Source organism: Sinohyriopsis cumingii, chromosome 3 (genome assembly GCF_028554795.1).
Source record: "Sinohyriopsis cumingii isolate HCF-2022 chromosome 3, ASM2855479v2, whole genome shotgun sequence".
In the NCBI taxonomy this organism is placed as follows: Eukaryota; Metazoa; Mollusca; class Bivalvia; order Unionida; family Unionidae; genus Sinohyriopsis; species Sinohyriopsis cumingii.
Genome location: NC_142963.1, coordinates 19,593,461 through 19,613,314, shown reverse-complemented (window position 1 = coordinate 19,613,314; position 19,854 = coordinate 19,593,461). Strand labels below are relative to the sequence as shown.

Genomic DNA, 19,854 nt, shown 5'->3' with positions numbered 1-19,854 from the left:
TGCTTTAATTTCAGTGGGATGACTCTAAAATGGTTTTAGATTTCCTGTGAATCTTGGTACATGTATTAGACAAATGATCCAGTTGTGACTTTCACTGTGCAAACTTCTTTAGTTCATTATTTTGTTTTTGTTTTTGTTCATTTGTCCCTTCATCATCCATCCACCATTAACACTTTAATTTTCAAACAAAACTTTCTTGTATACTTTGTAGGTACAAACTTATCTGTGAAATCTCACTAATTATTTGTTCTCCTAGCAGAGCTTTTGCCAGACTGAGAGATGTATGTGACTTTAAGCATTTATTAGAGAAATTTTAATACAGAAAGAATGGACCTCTCTGGTGGCCTAGGAGGCTATAGAGTCTGCCTCCAATGCATGAGGTTGTGGGTTCAAACCCCAGCTATATGTTGATGCTCAGCATTAAGAGGTTAGTGTTAGGACTGGTCAGCCTGGTGTCAGGATAATGGGACTGGGTGAGACATGGTACTACATGTCTGCGGCATAGTGCTTCAGTGCTAGACATCACTGTAAACTGCCACACTGCAAACATTGTAGTGATGCGACTAAAATTGTGAAAGCTATGTTATAGATCCAAATCTCACTCACATATATAGAAAGAACATTTAGTTGCTGTCTTTGTTTACTTAGAGAAAGATTACGACTCAACATGGGTCAACGTCATAATGATTGAAATATTCAGCCCAAGTATAAGGAGCCACATACCTGTAATTTGTTTTAAAGAGTTATGGTATTAAGAGTTAAAGAGTTATGGTATTAAGAGTTAAATAGTTATGGTATTAAGAGTTAGAGTTATGGTATTAAGAGTTAAAGAGTTATGGTATTAAGAGTTAAAGAGTTATGGTATTAAGAGTTAGAGTTATGGTATTAAGAGTTAGAGTTATGGTATTAAGAGTTAAAGAGTTATGGTATTAAGAGTTAGAGTTATGGTATTAAGAGTTAGAGTTATGGTATTAAGAGTTAAAGAGTTATGGTATTAAGAGTTAAAGAGTTATGGTATTAAGCTCTCTTTCTGAAAGCAGTCATTAGGAGACAGGTTTACCGCAGACAAGTATGTTGCTAGTTATATTGAACATAAAATTAAACAATATAATGAAATGTCTTCATCCATGAACTTATTGCATATTATGGTGATTACATTTTGATCTGCTATAGAACAAGGAATATGCTTACCACTGAACATCAGTTAGATGAAACGGAGTTCAGAAATGCGCAAAGAAAACATGTTAAAATTCTTAAAAACTGTCTGTATACACTTCTGTATGTTACATCATATTCATGACAGACTGAAACTTTGTCTTGTTGCTCGTTTTATTCCTACTGTGTGAAGTCCACATTTTTAGGACTTAGTTTTGGCTGTAAACTAACTTTTCTTCTACATATTGGGGACAAATGTAAAAAAGCTGAGGCAACCACTGATTGGGGAGTAGATCACAAGGTCTTGCTTTCGTTGTACGTGTAACTAGTAAGATCAAATATAGGCTTGTAAATGTTGATGCTTGATTGATCAGTGACTTGGACTCTTGTCTAGATATATTTAGAAATTTCCCTTCAGAAAGCTTATTGGCTTTTCAGTATGTTACCAAAGTGTCTTCTGAGCTGTCAGACCCCTTATGTGATGTAGCCTATAGGCCCAAAATACCAAACATTGTATGTTCATAAAAATTAATTCACACTTACAAACAGCAAAAAGCAATACTAAAAATACTGAATATATTCCCATAACACTACCATTGTTATCGAAACCTCTTAAAATAATACATGAAGTTTGCAAATTAAAAACTTCTCAACAAATCTTATCCCATTTTCAGAGTGAAATCATAGCCTCCTATCACAGACACATTTCACTGCATACAGACATTTAACACCATCTGGTTACAAATCCTTAATTTTTAGTTTGAAATAACAGCCATGCTCAAATCATTATCTTTTCAAATCCCCTTTCCACACTGAAAGCTTGGCAGAATCTTAAATATGACAAAACGTTAAAATCCCAGACATTACATTAAGTTTAAAGTTTTCATAGAATTTTGGAACAAATGTATTAACTGTTCATTGTTGTTATGAGTAGTGAAATGACAGATAAAGAAGCCCCAAACTGCTCAGCAATCACTTGTTTCTAAGTGGAAGGCTCTATGTACTGACTTAAAGTAATAAATAATCAAACACAAAATTGGTTCACTTTGCTACAAGTTTTTGACTGGCTCCAGTCCATTATCCCTATCTGACCTCGCTAATGTGTGTAGCCCATCAAGAAACTTGCCCTCCTCATCTGACACAGACATTTTCATTATTCCCACTGTTAAAATGAAGTCATATGGACAGTGTTCTTTTGTGTACCAGGCTCCAGCTGTGTGGAACGAATTGCCCATAGTTCTGGACACAAGGACACTGTGTTGTCATTCAATAAATCTCTTAAAACTCGCCTGTTTCAACTAAAAGAATAGACATAAAACTTAATATTGTTTACTTCCTTAATTATTGTCAGCATGTTTTATTTTAAATTTCATGGTGTTTCTTTTCGTAATCATGTTAGGTATGTTTTTATGTGTTATTAAATATTGTAAAGCGCTTACAGTTTCTAAATATAGGTGCTGTACTAAGTCCATATTGTTAATATTATTATTAATATTGTTATTATTATTATTTTTATTGATGCTGAAGTCCAAATATGCTTAGAACTATTATAATGAAATGTTCTGATGTTTTGGAGTCTTTGATTCTATCTTACTTTATATGAATATGTGGCTGTTATCTTGTCCCATTACAGAAGTAAGCTCGGAGTCTCCATTCAGCCTTAGTAGTGCCTCATCTGGTAGAAGTTCTAGAGCTTCTCAGAGTCCCATTAAAGTTAACGCAGGCCAGTCTGGTACAATGGCCTTCAAACAGCAGGTTTTTGCCACTAAAAGAGGGACCAGTCAGAACCCAACACCTCCACAACAACAAGTTCCACCAGAACTGCAGAACCTCAAATTTCCTCTCATGGATGACTTTGATTTTAAGCTGGCATGTAGACATTGCTTTGTTAAGATAGGAGAAGGTGCCAAAGGTTACCGATATGTGCAGGCTTCCCATACTTGTCTGAGAGATGTACTGATTGTCAAAAATCGTAATAAAGCAGGAATTAACTGGGTGAAAATAAGACCAAGAGTAGAGGCACGTAACTCTTTTGGAGGACCGTACAAAATTTGTCAGCAGTTTTCTCAAGGATTTCCATGTAAAGTTGGGGAAGAAAAGTGTACTTTTCCCCATCATCAACCTGAGCTCAAGCTGTGGACAATGGACAGAAATGGTGAATTTAACATTTACAGGTTCATCAAAATTTGCAAAGATAATGAAATAGGTAAGTATATTATTTAAAAACTTGGAATATGTTTGTATTGCTTGTTAAGTTTTTAATAGTACTTTGAACACCTTACAGTCTATATTATGCCAGGACATGACAGCTATGTACCTTTCCCAGGGACACCCAGGGCAGCTGAACCAGTTTGTCCTTGGCATGTATTGACCCTGCAGATAATGGAATCAACCAAATGTGGTACCATTTTTTCCATTAACAATCATGTAGAAATATCGAATAACAAAGATTTGTCATTTAATTAAGATTGTTTGAATAACGAAGATTTGTATTTCAAATGGCCATTGGTAGGACGTAAAGTATGGCAGGAAATAGGTATGACTTTTGTGTATGATTGCAATGGTGAATGTACACATAAAAGTTTTCAAAGTTAGGTATTGTTTGCAACCATTTTTTGACTTGGAGAAAGCTCATGACCCTATAATTAAGTATGGCCTAATGAATAATCTATTCAGGATTGGTCTAAGGGGCCACCTACATAACATTCTCCCATTTTTTTAAAGAGGTATTTGAGAGTTAAGGTAGGCAGCACCCTTTCTGAAAGATATCCTTAGGATATAGGTGTACCTCAGAACACCATGTTGTCGGTCATCCTATTTAGCCTCAAATTTAATAGCATAGTGAAATGATGCAATCGGGAATGATGACTTGCTGATCATAGAGTTCTCATCAGGGAACTGAGGACTTGTTGATCGTAGAGTCCTAATCATGAACTGAGGACTTGTTGATCATAGAGTCCTAATCATGAACTGAGGACTTGTTGATCGTAGAGTCCTAATCATGAACTGAGGACTTGTTGATCGTAGAGTCCTAATCATGAACTGAGGACTTGTTGGTCGTATAGTCCTAATCATGGAACTGAGGACTTGTTGATCGTAGAGTCCTAATCATGAACTGAGGACTTGTTGATCGTAGAGTCCTAATCATGAACTGAGGACTTGTTGGTCGTAGAGTCCTAATCATGGAACTGAGGACTTGTTGATCGTAGAGTCCTAATCATGAACTGAGGACTTGTTGATCGTAGAGTCCTAATCATGAACTGAGGACTTGTTGGTCAACAAGTTTGTATAATATTATTGAACATCTACCAACAGTAAGATTCAAGTTACAAGATGGGCAGAAGAAAACCAGTTTAAATTTCTGAATCTAAAATGGTTTATGTACTCTTATGCCAATAACATTGTTTTCTTGATGACCCCAAAAAAATTGTGTCCTAGAGGGTATAACAAACTGATCCATTGGTCAGCCATAACAGAATTGTATAAAGCATAACAAGCAGCAAGTTTAATGAATGCTGAACGAAATATAACCTCTTTCTTTACAGCAAGATTTTCTTCTACAGTTGATACTGTAGAACAAGAGGAAACTGATGACACTGAAGTAAAAGTAACCTAAATTCAGGATTTCAATAGATTTAAAAACTGAAAAGTCAGTTGACCCATGAGCCCAAAATCGCAAGAGCCAGTTCTTTTCGACAGTCATGAGCCCATAGCTGTGATTCCTCATTATTGGTAGAAACAAATGATGTTTAAAATTTCTGTAAAGTGGTTCTCTTTCTAACTGTGTGTTACTGTATGTATATTTTGCACATGAAATGGGGGATTAATTTATATTTTATTACGTTTTCATTGTCGCAGCATTTTTTTTTATTATTAACTGCTCAAATCATTTTATATGCAAAAATTTGCCCATACAACTATGAAGCTATATATTACTCAGATATCAAGTATGTACATCACAGAGTTGTCAGTTCACTTTTCCACTTGTCCTTAAATTTTCTAAAAAAATGTTGGAGATTGACTCTGCTTCTATTTCTCCTTAGAGCTGACACTATCTTTCTATTTATTTGGAGTTTCTGTTTATTTGGAGTTTGAGGGTCAGAAAATTCATCACCAGCAGGTCGTTTCTGAGACCAAGACAGAAAAAAAAGTATACTGCTTTGCGCCATTGTGATTTAAAGTTCAGATGTTTGCACTGAGTGTTATGTCCATTAAAATGTTTTCTGAATGATCCATTAATTAAAATGCTTGATGTTTTTAAACCTTTGCCGATTGAAGCAAATTAATCGCCAATAAAACACAATCCCATGCTAAAATCTGGTTTTGTGAGAAGCCATATATTCCTGTTTTATCTAATAGATTATAATTTAAAGCGCAATCAAACGCTAATGTTTTATCAGAAATGAATCCAGTGAAGTCATAAATAATTCTGAATTTTTTAACATTTTGCCAGATGATTCAAGTTGATCCACTTGCCTTGACAGCTGGTTTTGTGAGCTGCCATATGCTCCAGTTCTGACCAGTTGATTATAATTTGATGTCCAAACATACCAATGCTGTTATTTGATCAAAAGGCAGTCCATTCATGCCATAATTGTTTCCTCCTCCTCTGTCATAAACTTCAAACATAATCTCAGTACAGTCCAACTTAATTCATTTGAACTAAGCTTGACTTCAGTGAACTGTTAGCTCCACCCAGTTCATGTACATCTTCCATTGGTGTGATATTATTGGCCATCAAGGTCTAAACTATTGTCAAACAGATGTCAGTCAGTGCCTCCTACAGTAACTTTGTTATGGACAGTGTCAAACAGATGTTAGTCAGTGACTCCTACAGTACATTTGTTATGGACAGTGTCAAACAGATGTCAGTCAGTGACTCCTACAGTAAATTTGTTATGGACAGTGTCAAACAGATGTCAGTCAGTGACTTCTACAGTAAATTTGTTATGGACAGTGTCAAACAGATGTCAGTCAGTGACTCCTACAGTAAATTTGTTATGGACAGTGTCAAGCAGATGTCAGTCAGTGTCTCCTACAGTAAATTTGTTATGGACAGTGTACTTTTAGTAAGAAGCAAAGCCAGGGGCAAATTGAGGGTAATTAAGGTTGATGCTGCAGCCCAAATCTACTTTGAAATTTCCACTATCAAAAATGGGTGATATGTAAATTTGACGCATGAAATCCTGAGGTAAACCCTGAAATTCCAAGATGCAGCATCTCTGCTTATTGACAAATATTAGATTTTCACCAAATTTGGTTTAAATGGCAGAACTTGACAAAGGATTATTAGATTCCAGCCATTTTAGTTAAATAGTACATGTATGTGAGACCTTGAATAATTTCATTATCAGAATGGATTCTGATTTTCCATCCTTTTTATTTTGATTTCAGCAAAACAGCTTAGGATCTTTTATTTTTAACCTAAATTGAGTATGTGCACCTTTTTAATGATAAAACCTTAAATTAGTTTCATTTCTGGAATCCCCCATTTGCCAGACCTCCTGACTTGGGTGTCCACACCATTACTTTTCCAAGGAATATTGGATTTCAACCCGAGTTGGAATGCAGCTTCATGTTGATGAGACCTTAAAATTAATTTGTTTTCCAGTGTTCCACAGTATGATTTCAATCTGATGTCTCTGATTGCATGTTATCCTGACTTTGTTTTCTTGTAATCACCAAGTATTGTTGCATATTATGATCTCTCTGATTGCGTGTTATCCTGACTTTGTTTTATTGGAATCACCAAGTATTGTTGCATATTATGATCTCTCAGATTGCATGTTATCCTGACTTTATTTTCTTGGAATCATCAAGTATTGTTGTATATTATGATCTCTCTGATTGCATGTTATCCTGACTTTATTTTCTTGGAATCATCAAGTATTGTTGCATATTATGATCTCTCTGATTGCGTATTATCCTGACTTTATTTTCTTGGAATCATCAAGTATTGTTGCATATTATGATCTCTCTAATTGCATGTTATCCTGACTTTATTTTTTTGGAATCATCAAGTATTGTTGCATATTATGATCTCTCTGATTGCATGTTATCCTAACTTTGTTTTCTTTGAATCATCAAGTATTGTTACATAGTATGATCTGTCAGATAGCATGTTGTCCTAACACTGCTTTCTATGAAGGCATAATTGCATTTCAGCCAGATTTGACCAGCAGTTTCATATTGATAAGACCCTGAATGAGTTAGGTTTCCAACATTCCACATCATTTAGTAGCATAATGCTAATTCCTGCAACATTGTTTCTCAAGACATCTTCCTCTATTTACCACATATGTAGAAAATTGTAGTTAGTGGGATGATTTGAAATGCACCAGTTGGTAACATCTCTAGTTATTATTAGATTTAATAGTTATCGATAGATTTGAACCAAATCGGATAAGTAGCTTGATATTGATGTGATCTTGGCAGAGTTTGATTATCCCTATTATGCAGAGTTACAGCACCTGTCAAACCCATCCACTTATATTTCTACACAAAATTTTACAATATTGTGTTGCTAGATAATAACGAGATTTTGGACGAGTTCGATTATCAGCAAGGCATGCATTTGGAGAGTTAAAGCCCTTGAACTTTGGGCACACCCCTTCAATTTAATGCACAACAACTTCCTTAATTGTTTTTGATTTCAGCCAAGTCTTGTGTGTCTCTTTGTGGAGTTCATTTTGCAGGTTTCTGCACCATCATTTAGCAGAATTATAGCATCTGAGTGTAAGACCAACCCACTTCTGTTTCTGAAAAGTGACTCTTTATTATTGGAATTGAGCAAGGTTTGTTTTCAAGTCCTGATAGAGGGAATTTCCTACTTCTGTTTTTTGTTTCCACAGCTGAACTTCATCAAGGATTGTTGGATTTCAGCCATATTCTTTCACAACTTTATATGGATGAGATCTTTAATGAATTTAATTTGCAGCATTTCATGACATTGGGCATTATTCCCTTGATTTTCTGTCCTCTAAAGCTGTCAGAATTTTAGAAAACTTCTACCAGGTACCTGTCGATCTTAATGATTGGTTACCGGGTTTCAAAGGGAAATTGTATTAAATGTGAACCTGAACTGCATTGTTGTAGGTTCATATATGCCAGCCCCCACTGAGGTATATGCACAATTATTACTAATATAAGTGGCAAAAGAGCATAATCTGAACAAAAAAGAAGTAATCGCTATATTACATGGCATAATTACAGAAAACTTTGAAAAACATCCATCTATCAGGATCTGCAGTTAAAATTATTGTCGCAAATTGGATAAATCTACGTGGATTAGTAGTTAATACGAGATTATAGACACGAAACAAGTTGATAAATTATTTATGCATAACACACGACTAACTTTCATTGAATGTTCATGAAGTCCACAAATGATGAATGCTGTATTACATGACTGTCAAATTCTTCTTTCAAAATTTGTGAAGTGCTGCTGATTTGTCTGATTCCTGGTGTAACATTTTTTTATATATATAACATCCATGAGTCACATTGATAAAGACTGTTTCTCTTAATATTTGGCACCGTTTTTTTTTCTTCAATTTAGACTAGTCCACTTTGTACTTGTCTATCAAAATATAATGAATCTGTGATACTTGGTTTCTGTTTTCGTGGAACTGTTTCATGTACAGTTACTATAACTATAAAATAAATTAGATGGAGGTCTGATGAGGGATAAATGTGCAGCAGCCAAGTCACACAAGATGAGCCTTGAACTGTAATCGTTATTCTGTGTCTCACTTGCTCTGATGTGTTTGATAAGATCTAGGAAACCTTTTTTTTTTTAAATAAAGCTTTTAACATGTTCCTGGTTGCCCATTTTACTACCCTTGTTATTATCAACAGGCAGGTACCGAAGTACCCAGGTACCCATTGACAGCTTTACTGCCCTCCAGACTTAAGTTACCTAACACAAGTTCCTTGCTGATTGCCCTGCTGGGCAAACCAGTTTGCAGGGTCTTTGTTATGCATCCAATGCTAATGACTTTAGATGCAAATATTAACACATCATTTATTATTTTCTCCTACAGAGACTAGTGATATTCTCAGGTCACTCACTGTTACTGTAATCGAACAGAAGAGCCAACACATTCCAGGTCTGAATTATGCTGATGAAAAGAAGTCACAGTCTAAATCTATGCCATCTGAGGCAATGAAGAAACCACAACAACAGGTTCAAGAAGCTGTCAAGACATCCACTTTGACGTCACATCTTTCAAAATCATTGACTATGCTCACACCTGTATCTCTGAGCATGCCTCCTTCATCCATTCCTGCTCCCAGTATGATGGCAGGGACAAAAGCACCTACAAGTAACGTCATGATTCGTCCACCAGCCCCACAGACCTCGCCTATTAATAGGTATGATGTCTTATTAGAACATGCTACAATGTCCACCGCTTTCTAGATACCAGCTGTATATATGTAAGAATACATACTGCACAGTTGACAAATGTTTTTTTATCTCCATGCATCACATTGGGGGTGGAGGAAGTGTGAATGAAATTAAGAAAAAGCCCCTCACCTTATCACCATGCAGGGTCAAAGAGTCTTGGAGTTTTGAATTGTGTTAGAGAGAGATTGGTAAACATTGTAGCCAACTGTTGCAAATCAGTATACATGTTTTAAGAAAGGCAAATATTGCAAAATGAAAACAAAGTATAATCAGTTCATTTCCCTAATATAACTCTAGGAAGTTTTTATGTTATAATTGATTTTATGCTTCATTTGCTTATGTCTTCTTTGTAAAATTTGTCATAAAACAATATTTAAATTTTGTGAAGTCTGCAAACTCCTCAAGAAATATTGTTAACCAGAAATTTAGAACTATAATTGAAATTGTTGTTAAAATGCTATTTAGTTAGGGTTTTAGAAAAATGCTGAAGTCTTTATGTGTAAAAGCTGAAAAAGAACTTGCATGTGTTAGTGTAAAGAACTTTTTTTTTTATATCAAATGGAGGAATTTTTCTATGAGTATTGTTAATTGTATGATGAGTGTCTGGTAATTATTTTTTTAATTGCATGCAAGAGAGAGGAAAAGAGATGATGTGAATTCTGTATGCAAGTCTCAGAAGCAGACCAACCTATTCTGATCAAACATATATTGAATACATTGAGGATATTTCATTTGCAATATTAATACCAAATATAATTAATCATGTGGTACCAAAATTGTTATTATTTAACAAGTGGCATATATGTCGATTTTGGTACCATAAGATGAAATTTATCTGGTATGCTGATCCTATAAATATAAGAAAAATATATAAATATAAGGGCAGTATGATTGGGTGGACCTGATTTGATGCAGTAAATGATATTTTTGACATTTTGTAAACTGTTTGACTCCATCTGAAAACAAAGCAAGTCTGATTCAGCAAGGCATAACAGCGGTTTTATTGATGTTTTCAAGGAAGTAAGTGGAAATAACTTAAGAGATAAGCAAACAGCAAACAAAACCTCGGGAAGAACCACTGACCCATGATAAGCTACTGGCAGGCTTTCTCACGTACCCACGTTAGCCGAGCTTGAGACTCGAACTCACGCACACATAGGTGAGATGGCAGCGATTCGTAACGGTGAGCGCTTTAGACCATTACCTATCCATTGTAATGTTTCAGTGAGTGTTTAAGGGATAAATTGCCCAACCAGAGGGAGGGAGAAACAAGAAATTACTTGAGCATTACTGTAGGTACCATTCACATTGAAGGAAACAAATGTGCCTGTATATACAAACCAACTGCTGCTAAGGACTGCATTGAGACGGTCTTCTAGATAATCATTTTGCACTGGTTTTATTGCAATTGATAACAGTAATGAAATTATACTTAAGCTGTGCAGAATGCTTTTCTGTTCAAAAGAATGATCTGTTGGACTGAGAAAAAAATACGATACTTTGCTGATATTATTTTGAGTTATTTCATTTAAACCTACCTGGAGAAGGGGAATGCCTCTTTTTGGTAGAGAGAATAGGTTCTGACTCCCACCCCGAATACAAGCAAAATGTGAGTTCTGCCTCCAGCTTGTAGATATAAATGGAATGGACTTTATTTTCAGTTGATGTAGTAATGTCACACAGCATATTAAATGCATTAATTTGAAAGGACACTATAAGATCATTTCCAAACAAGCATTACTCTGAACATTCTGTTTCACCTGTAAAATGAATTTAAAATCCTCAATGTAAAACCTTAACATTTTTGGTAACTGTCACTATTCCAACCAGAAAAGTGATATTTCTGCTGTACTGTCTGCTAATGCAGGTGAAAAATGTTATCATGACCTAGCCACATAAATGTTACAACAGGGAAGATACTTTGGGTTCATTTCTGGTTCTCTCCCTAGTCATTTGATTGAGTCTGTATATAGTTAATACTTGCATGGCATGACTGCTCTGGTGGCCTAGTTGTTAGAGCAGTGCTCTCCAACCCTCGGCCCACGGGCTGATTTAAAATGGCCCGCCAGGGCTCGAGCAGCTATATAGTTGTTGCTTTTCAGTTTTCTGCTGCGGCCCTTGGCTTCAAGAAAAAAAATTCTCATTGGCCCTTGGTGTCCAAAAGGTTTGACAGCACTGGGTTAGAGCATCTGCCTCGGATGCGGGAGGTCGTGGGTTCGATCCCCGGCCTAGTCATACCAAAGACTTACAGAAATGGTACTAACAGTTGCCTCACTTGGCGCTCAGCATTAAGAGGCTAGTGTTAGGCCTGGTGTCAGGATAATGTGATCCGAACTTTGAAGTGGTACCTTAATCGAACGGAGCTGGTGCATAGAGGGAGATCACACCTTTTTCTGTCTCTTTTATCAGGTCAAGATGATATATCAGCTCAGACTATCTCATCCTGTATCAAGTGGGTTATTCACTCAGCCTACAGGGAAATAATCCCGACAGATGGAGTCTCCTCCATTCATGATTTTTAGAAGCTGTCTCTCATATCTTAGGGGATCAGAGATTTTATCTCGGGGTAAGAGGATGTACCTCCCTCCACTTCTTACTTATTTTCCTAAGGTATTATGATTGGGTAATGTATTTGAAGAAGAAACCAATTTTTACTAGTAAAATATGTTTCTTCAAAAATACTTACTGAGTCATAGTATTCAGGTGTTCCAGCACCATGGCATTCTAGTTGAGTGACCATAACACTCTCATGGATGACCTTGTGAGACAATGTGATGTCCCAAGCCATTAATGAGTCAAACTGGCTAACAAATGTTCATATCCTTCAGTCATTGCACACAAATGGAGTTTTTAACTTTATGCCTGAAACCATTTCCAAAGCCATACTTTCCATCATGGTGGATACCCCTAAATGATGAGGACATCTTTAAATGTGTGGAGGAAAGTGTGTAGCAGGATCATACATTTTAGAATTTTATATGTTTGTGTTTTAATTAGGCAGAAGTTTGTATTTTATTATTTTATGTAATTAATGTTCATTCATGAGTGAAATAAAGTCATCAGTTGCAGTTATTGTGTTATTCTCATTTTACACATATTTAGCCAATTAGGCAACCTTGAACCAGGATTACCTGTTAGAGTTTTGTTCGCTCTGAGCAATGAAGCTACCCTGATTACTGTTCATGCTGGGTTGTTCTATCATATGACAAGTGGTAAGTAACTTTCCAATTGGTTAGTCTACTACTTGTATAAACATAGCATGAACAGCATATTAATGGTAGTCATTCCTTTAGAAGCTTCTGAAGCGTGCTAGTCATGAGGTTGCATTAAGAGAAGTGCCTGATGATTCTTTAGCTTCAAAAAAAAAATGTGAATTGACCTTTGTTCCATGTGATAAGATGCATAGATTTATGATATAACATAGTTAATGTATCAGTTTTTGTTATATGTACTCTGTATATTTCTCTACACAAATGTATGTTGATGTATTTTAGTACCCTTAATAGGTTATCAACTTGCATATTCCCTTCTGAGCCTATCATTCTGTCCATACGCTTGTCTGTCTGTCTGTCTGCTCTCTACTTTTTCTCTACACTGATTGCTTTGCTTTTAGACTTATTTGGTTCACTATCTCTCTATATGGATAAATTAATAAATATAAGAGGTAAGACATTCGTTTTGAATATATACTGAATCAATGTATACATGCAGAACAATAATGCACTGATGACGGTATTGTTATATATAGTTGTATTAAATGTATTTTTCATTGAATTTGCAGGGTGTAAGAAAGCAGGAGAAATCTATTTATCTCTGTTTACCAACCTCATGCATAACAAACCCAATTTCATATAACAAAAACTGGACTTGTATTTTATATTCTTGGAGTAGAAGGCAGGTGCTGTAAAAGACATATATTCTTCTGGCCTCCCTGCAGTTACATCCATAGTGAGCATGCCTTCTGCTCCAGTAATAACTAAGATACCCTTATGCCTTGCTGCCAAGGGGATATCACTCTGCCCAACCAGAAATAGGTAGGCAGAAAACTTCTAGCTCTCTTGAGCTAAAGAAGTATCTGGGAGGGCTTGATTTGTGAGGTAGTGGTAGTATTCTTAAGGTATTATGATTGGGTAAGTATTTTCGAAGAAACATTTTTTACTAGTAAAAGTTGGCTTTCCTGAATGTTAGGGACCCGTAGTTTTCCTTTATGTTACAGATCGGTAGTTTTCCTTTATGTTAGGGACTCAAAGTTTTCCTGTAGGTTAGGGACTAGTTTTCCCGTCTGTTAGGGAATCGTGGTTTTCTTTTATGTTAGGGACTCGTGATTTTTCTTTATGTTAGGGACTTGTGGTTTTCCTGTATGTTTAGGGACTCATAGTTTTCCTGTATGTTAGGGACTCGTTTTCCTGTATGTTAGGGACTTGTGGTTTTCTTGTATGTTAGGGACTTGTAGCTTTCCTGTATGTTAGGGATGATTGTTTAACTTCATTACTGTTTACATAGCATTCTGAAGTACACCATTCTTGCAACACACCCTTATCTGAGAGAACACATGAAGGAAATTATAAATAAATAAAACCAGCTGTAATAAACTTTTTTTCTGCATTGATCTGGAATGACTGAGGGCTATTCCATTTTAACATACTTGGTACCCAGGGAAGGTACTTTTTAAAAAACACATGCCCAGGTACTCAGATTACCCAAAGAATTCATATGAAAAAAATACAAAATTCTAAATTGCATCTATTGGTGACTATTCTACGCTAAAAGTGCCTTCCTTGGGTCCCATGTATATTTTACTGGAACAGCCCTGATAGAAATGTCACACTAATCAAGTGTCAAGAGAATTTTGTTTTTGTTCCAAGTTCTACTTTACAGCATCTGTTACACAAGTTGCAAATTGTTCTGTCTTATATACACTTTTAAGTCTTGAATTATGGAAAATGTATTGTGTACTGGACTTGTTTATAATCTTGCGGCTTGATGCAGACTTTGTGATTGATTCTTAGTTGCAGCAAGATACATTCAAATTGTACATTATTGTTTTAACAGGTTCATGTCACCTCAGCAGAACACGATCAGAATGCCTCCACCTCCTGTGCAAAGTTTTCCACGTCCATTTCCACAGATGCCACAGGTCATGCGACCAAATTTTCCAACCTTCCCACAAAACATCCAAAGAAACAGATTCCCTGGTAATAACTAGCTTCTTGTACATTTGTTCAGTTTGTCAGCCTATTGCTTTACTTGTATTTAGGACAAATTTATGCAATATTTACTTGTATAGTTATGCAGTAACACCAGTTCTGGAGATAATAAACCTTTGAGCTTGCATTTGAGGTTAGGTTTTCAGTATCTTCCATCAAAAGCAAGTTTTCAAAAGTCATTTGTGATTGGTCCTTGCAAAATTTCCAATTTACGCTCGGGCTCAAGAATTTTTGTATTTCTGGGCAAAATGGGACCATAATCTCCAAACAGTTTAGCAAAATTTAAGCAAAATTTAAAGTTTGAAAATGTTGACAGTCTGCAACTTGGATTAAAATAAATATGTACAGTGGGTTGGATCCTCAGGATGCAGACCTTCCAACTCTTACGATTTTGCCTCAAGTCTTACAAAAATTACCCTTAAAATACGACTTAACGGCATGCTAGCCATTAATTGGTTCATCCATGTTTTATTTGAATCCGGGTTTCATCTTAAAATTAGTGAAATTAGTCAGGGAACCAGACTAACTTTACAGCAGCATCCAGACGCTTTAAAGTGTACTTATTTGTTCATGTGAAGTGTCTTCATGATCTAACTGTTGATTACAGAATTTTTTAAAAATGGCATCAAGAAAGCGATGCATGTTTAATACAAAAGGGAAAATGAGCTTCTAGAAAAGTGTTAATAATCAACACAGAAGAATAAAAAGGAGTATTCAGATTCTTGTGAATAAAAGCTGGAAAGGACACAGTTATGTTTATTGAACATCACATGCCAATTTGAGTATGTTTCTTCACGGGAGATATGAGTGCTATCATCAGTGTAAGATGGAAAAGAATTTCCAAGAATTACATCAAGTTGAGAGATAGGAACAAGCCATTGAGCTGCATAGGGTTTGGAACTAGAGTCTGTGCAACTGTACTAGTGGTAAATAAAGTCTACACATATTTTACAAACTTTTTCAGTTGAACATAATGTTTATCGTCAATGTGTCAAACTTTTAATTACGTTTTCCAGCTTTACAATAGCAGTTCTTGATATTTTGCTACACCTTACTGAAAACTGGTGAATCTTATAGAAAAAAATCAACTGCCTTACTGAGACGGACTCGTCAGGGTTGGCAGGTCTGAGGATGGGATAAGCCATTGCAACAGTGCTGTAAATTTAGTGGTAAAATGTTACCTTAAGAAAATTGCTTAGACAACTGCATCGCACCCAGTTTAGGCCCAAAAAATGTGTCTCCGTTCAGCCGACCATCCTTGTTTTTCTTTTTGCCAGCTCTAGCAATGTTTTACCCCATCTTTTTTATTTTTGTTTAAAAAAATCCAGAAATTGTTTTGTGCTTCTAATAAGGCCAGTTTCTTGGTACTTGAAGTGCTTAGTATATAATCTTGGGTTTGACCAATGTGGGTACGTGTGGTCTTCTGGGGTTTTCCTGTGTTCTTCCTCCACCACTTATACTGGCCGCCATGTATAGCCTATCTTCTGCTGAAAAATGGTGTTAAACCCTACAGCAACAACAACAACATAGTATATACTAATCATTATATATCGTGTTAAGAAAATATACCTGCCTGCCTACTCAGATTTTAAAACCGGTCCAATAGAAATGCACATATATTTTTTTTAAGCCTTAGGTGGTATTTGCAGTGATATTTTTCTCCTCAATAACTTTAGTGTGTAATGGGAAGATTTTGCTAAATATGCAGGAGGAAAAAGACGATTCTCATCTAGTGGTGGTAGATAACATGTTACAAGGCAACAAATAATAGATCACACAATATAATAATAATGCCACAATGAAAAGCTTCTGAAAAAATCCCTTATGCTGTCTGGTTCTTTTTTCCTTGTTTTTGAATGGATTTTAGTCTGATAAGAAATGTAATATGTAGTTAGTGTACTCATTTACAGAAACAGTTTAGCTGACCTAGAGTTTGTTACAGTTTTACAGCAGTGATATATTCTGAAAGAATATGGGCTGTGTTGAGTCTGTAGAATAAGGTTAAAATGATACAATGTTAGGGCCTTTCTTAAGTTGGGTCAGTCTAAAAATGCTGAATTAAAGGACATACATGGTCAGTATGTATCACATCAGATTTGGGGTTTTGAGCTTGAGTTTCATGCCCAAAACTATAGAAAATGGAGCCAAATACACAAGTTAAAGATTTTTTAAAGACCAAGAAAAAAGACTTTGCATATCTTGCACAATAATTAAGTTATACTTTGAGAGAATGTTTGTTTAATGTGAGCTCTTTAAAGAAACTTTTTTTATGGGGATGTAATCTAATATACATATAAGCCACTGAACTGAAAGTGTTTACCTCCTGATATTAAGGTTTTTGTCTGTCTCTATTTGAAATCTGCCTTGTGCAAAAAATTATTATTGAAAAAAAACTCAAAAACAAAAAGTTTTTGGTATTTGTTTTTTCCTGTGGGTGCAGGTGGCATAGTGGTTACCTTTGCAGATTACCTACATATCTACATGTGGTGATGTCAGAATTCTTGACAGTAGCTTCCTGAGGGTTGGCAGTTCTTTATATATTTATCTGTTTCCTTCTTCCAGACAGAATATATCCAATGGCTTCAGAGATGCAGTTAAAATAAATTCTTTTGTATGACAGTCTCAAGGTAGACTAGTTCTTCAGCTAATTGTGTTGCCCTCTTTAAATAAAGTCATTATTTTTATTATTATTATTAATATTATTATTAATATTATTATTATTATTACATCATCTTTGTGTTGAGATCAACACTGATGAGGACTGCCACAAATACAATCCAGGCAATGATCTTTTAAGAAAGACTAAAAATGATTGTGTTACATCTAATGACAGTATGAAAAGCTACAAGTTATTATGAGAGGACTGATGTAATGGGATGACGTGCATATTTTAATATAGAAAAAGTAAATTTGTTTTCTTGCTCATATTTTCGTCCATTTACATGCCAGAAATCAAGTCTGTGAAAATCCTTCTGATTTGAAACAAAACCTCTTGTCCATATTTTGCAAATCTCCTGATCTGTTCAAAGCTGAATTACATGGGCTGTCACATGTATGATCGATATAAAAGTTTTTAGTCATATATGTTAAGGATTTAATATCTTTTACCATCATCATTTATTTTATATACCATTTTATATACATTATAAACAATTTTAACATATTCACCTTTTAATATGTTGGGGTTTATATTAAATACAAGGGTTTATATTCCTAATGTTTTTTTTTGTTGCGTTTTGTTATGTTTACATTTTAGAGTTTTGATCAACATTATATAGCCATTATTGTGCTGACATACTGTTAAACTCTCTATGTAGAAATGGACCAGGCATTCCATAAAATTGGAAGTAGCTGGTAAAGACCGTTACGGGTAAGGTTTCAGTTAAAGTTTCTTTCTATTTGATAGAGTCTCATTACTTGGTATGAATCATTGTGAAGACAATTCATCACTTGCTTGCCCCTTGGACCTTAGGGCCAATAGTACAGTTGTGCAACATTTCGGTTTTTCATTTGCTTTTATTTCCTTAAACACTGGATAGATTTTCTTCATATTTATAATGAATCATTATGAAGCTGAGAGAATTCTATGACAAAGGCTTCTCCCGCATGCACAGGCAAAAATCTTAGGAAATATCACTTGGAAATTTGAAAAATTGCAAAACATTTGAAGACAAATGAAATCAAAACTGTTACTGCATCATTCCAGCTAACCATATTTAATTTAAGTGCCCCTCAATTTTCAATTTTGCCCTCCTAGTGCATAGTGCAGTTTTATTTTCTGTGGCATTGCTCTAAAGTTTTAGATGCACTTGTTGCCCTCTCTGTTGCCCCTGTATTTTTTTTTCCTAAGTGGAACACTGCATACATGAAAATGGAAGTAACATACGTCATAGTAAACACCATGGGTGGACACTTTGCTTTTGTTGTGAGTAATATTTCATTAAAAATGTTCAAATTATTAAAATCCAAGTAAATGTCAATACAGGCATTGTGTCATGATTAACTTGTAAGCGAGCTTGTGCAACTGAATGCAGTGTACAGCAGAAGTTTTGTGAACAGGCTGGTCCAGAAGTAGTTATTGATGGATTGTTTGAAACTTGAAACTACTGGAGGATTGCAATGAAACTTCACAGCAATGGTCTAGTTGGTCCTTGGCAAAAATGGTGCTGCTTACACATTATATATGGCCACCATAGCAGCCATCTTAAAAATCTTGTTACAGCTACTTCTGTTGAATGAATGCTCATATCAACATAGGGTTTTCACTGAAAGACTTCATATGATGTCTAATTGATTCTGAATGAAAATGGTGCCAATCTGACATTCACTGGCATGGCATTCATCAGCAAATGTCTTGCTGCTTTTCCTGAACAAAATTCATATGAACATGGGGTTTTCACCAGGGAAACTTGTGATATCTAGCTGTTTTTAAATGAACATGGTGTCGTTCTTCTGTCCATCTGGAGAATATCAGCTTCTACTACTGAGTGGATAGTCATATTGACAAAGACTTTCACCAGATGACTTCGTTTAATTAAGTTGACTGAGTTGATCATAAATGAAATGTTCTGCTTCAACAGCCAGTATGGATGCATCATTGGACATCTTGTAAACCTTGTTATTGCTGCTACTCCTGAATAGAAAATAGCATGTTTTTCACTGGAAGACTTTTTATGGTGCCTAGTTAGTCTTATATAAATATTATGCATACCTGATATCCTGTATAGCTGTCACATTGGTCATCTTGAAAATCTTGTATTGCTACTCCTAATTCAACATGGCGTTTTCATTAAAAGACTACCACTCCGGTGGCCTAGTGGTTAGAGCATCTGCCTCGGATGCGGGAGGTTGTGGGTTTGATCCCCGGTCGAATCCTACCAAAGACTTACAAAAATAGTACTAACAGCTGCCTCTCTTGGTGCTCAGCAATAAGAGGCTAGTGTTAGGACTGGTCGGCCTGGTGTCAGGATAATGTGACTGGGTGGGACATCATGCTACATGTCTGTGGCCTGATGCCCCAGTGCTAGACATCACTATAAACTGTCACACTGCAGACATCGTAGCAATATGACTGAAAAATTATTA

The 19,854-nt window shown here is 35.6% G+C and overlaps 1 protein-coding gene across 1 annotated transcript in view; it reads left to right on the top strand.

The window, feature by feature from the left end:
- LOC149802503 (3'-5' exoribonuclease HELZ2-like) overlaps positions 1 to 19,854 on the top strand; it is a 182,325-nt gene that overhangs the window by 73,353 nt on the left and 89,118 nt on the right. The window contains exons 11-13 of the mRNA XM_089951747.1: positions 2,789 to 3,361; positions 9,198 to 9,528; positions 14,615 to 14,757. Coding sequence (XP_089807873.1) covers positions 2,789 to 3,361; positions 9,198 to 9,528; positions 14,615 to 14,757 — 1,047 coding nt within the window. The remainder of the gene's footprint in view (positions 1 to 2,788; positions 3,362 to 9,197; positions 9,529 to 14,614; positions 14,758 to 19,854) is intronic.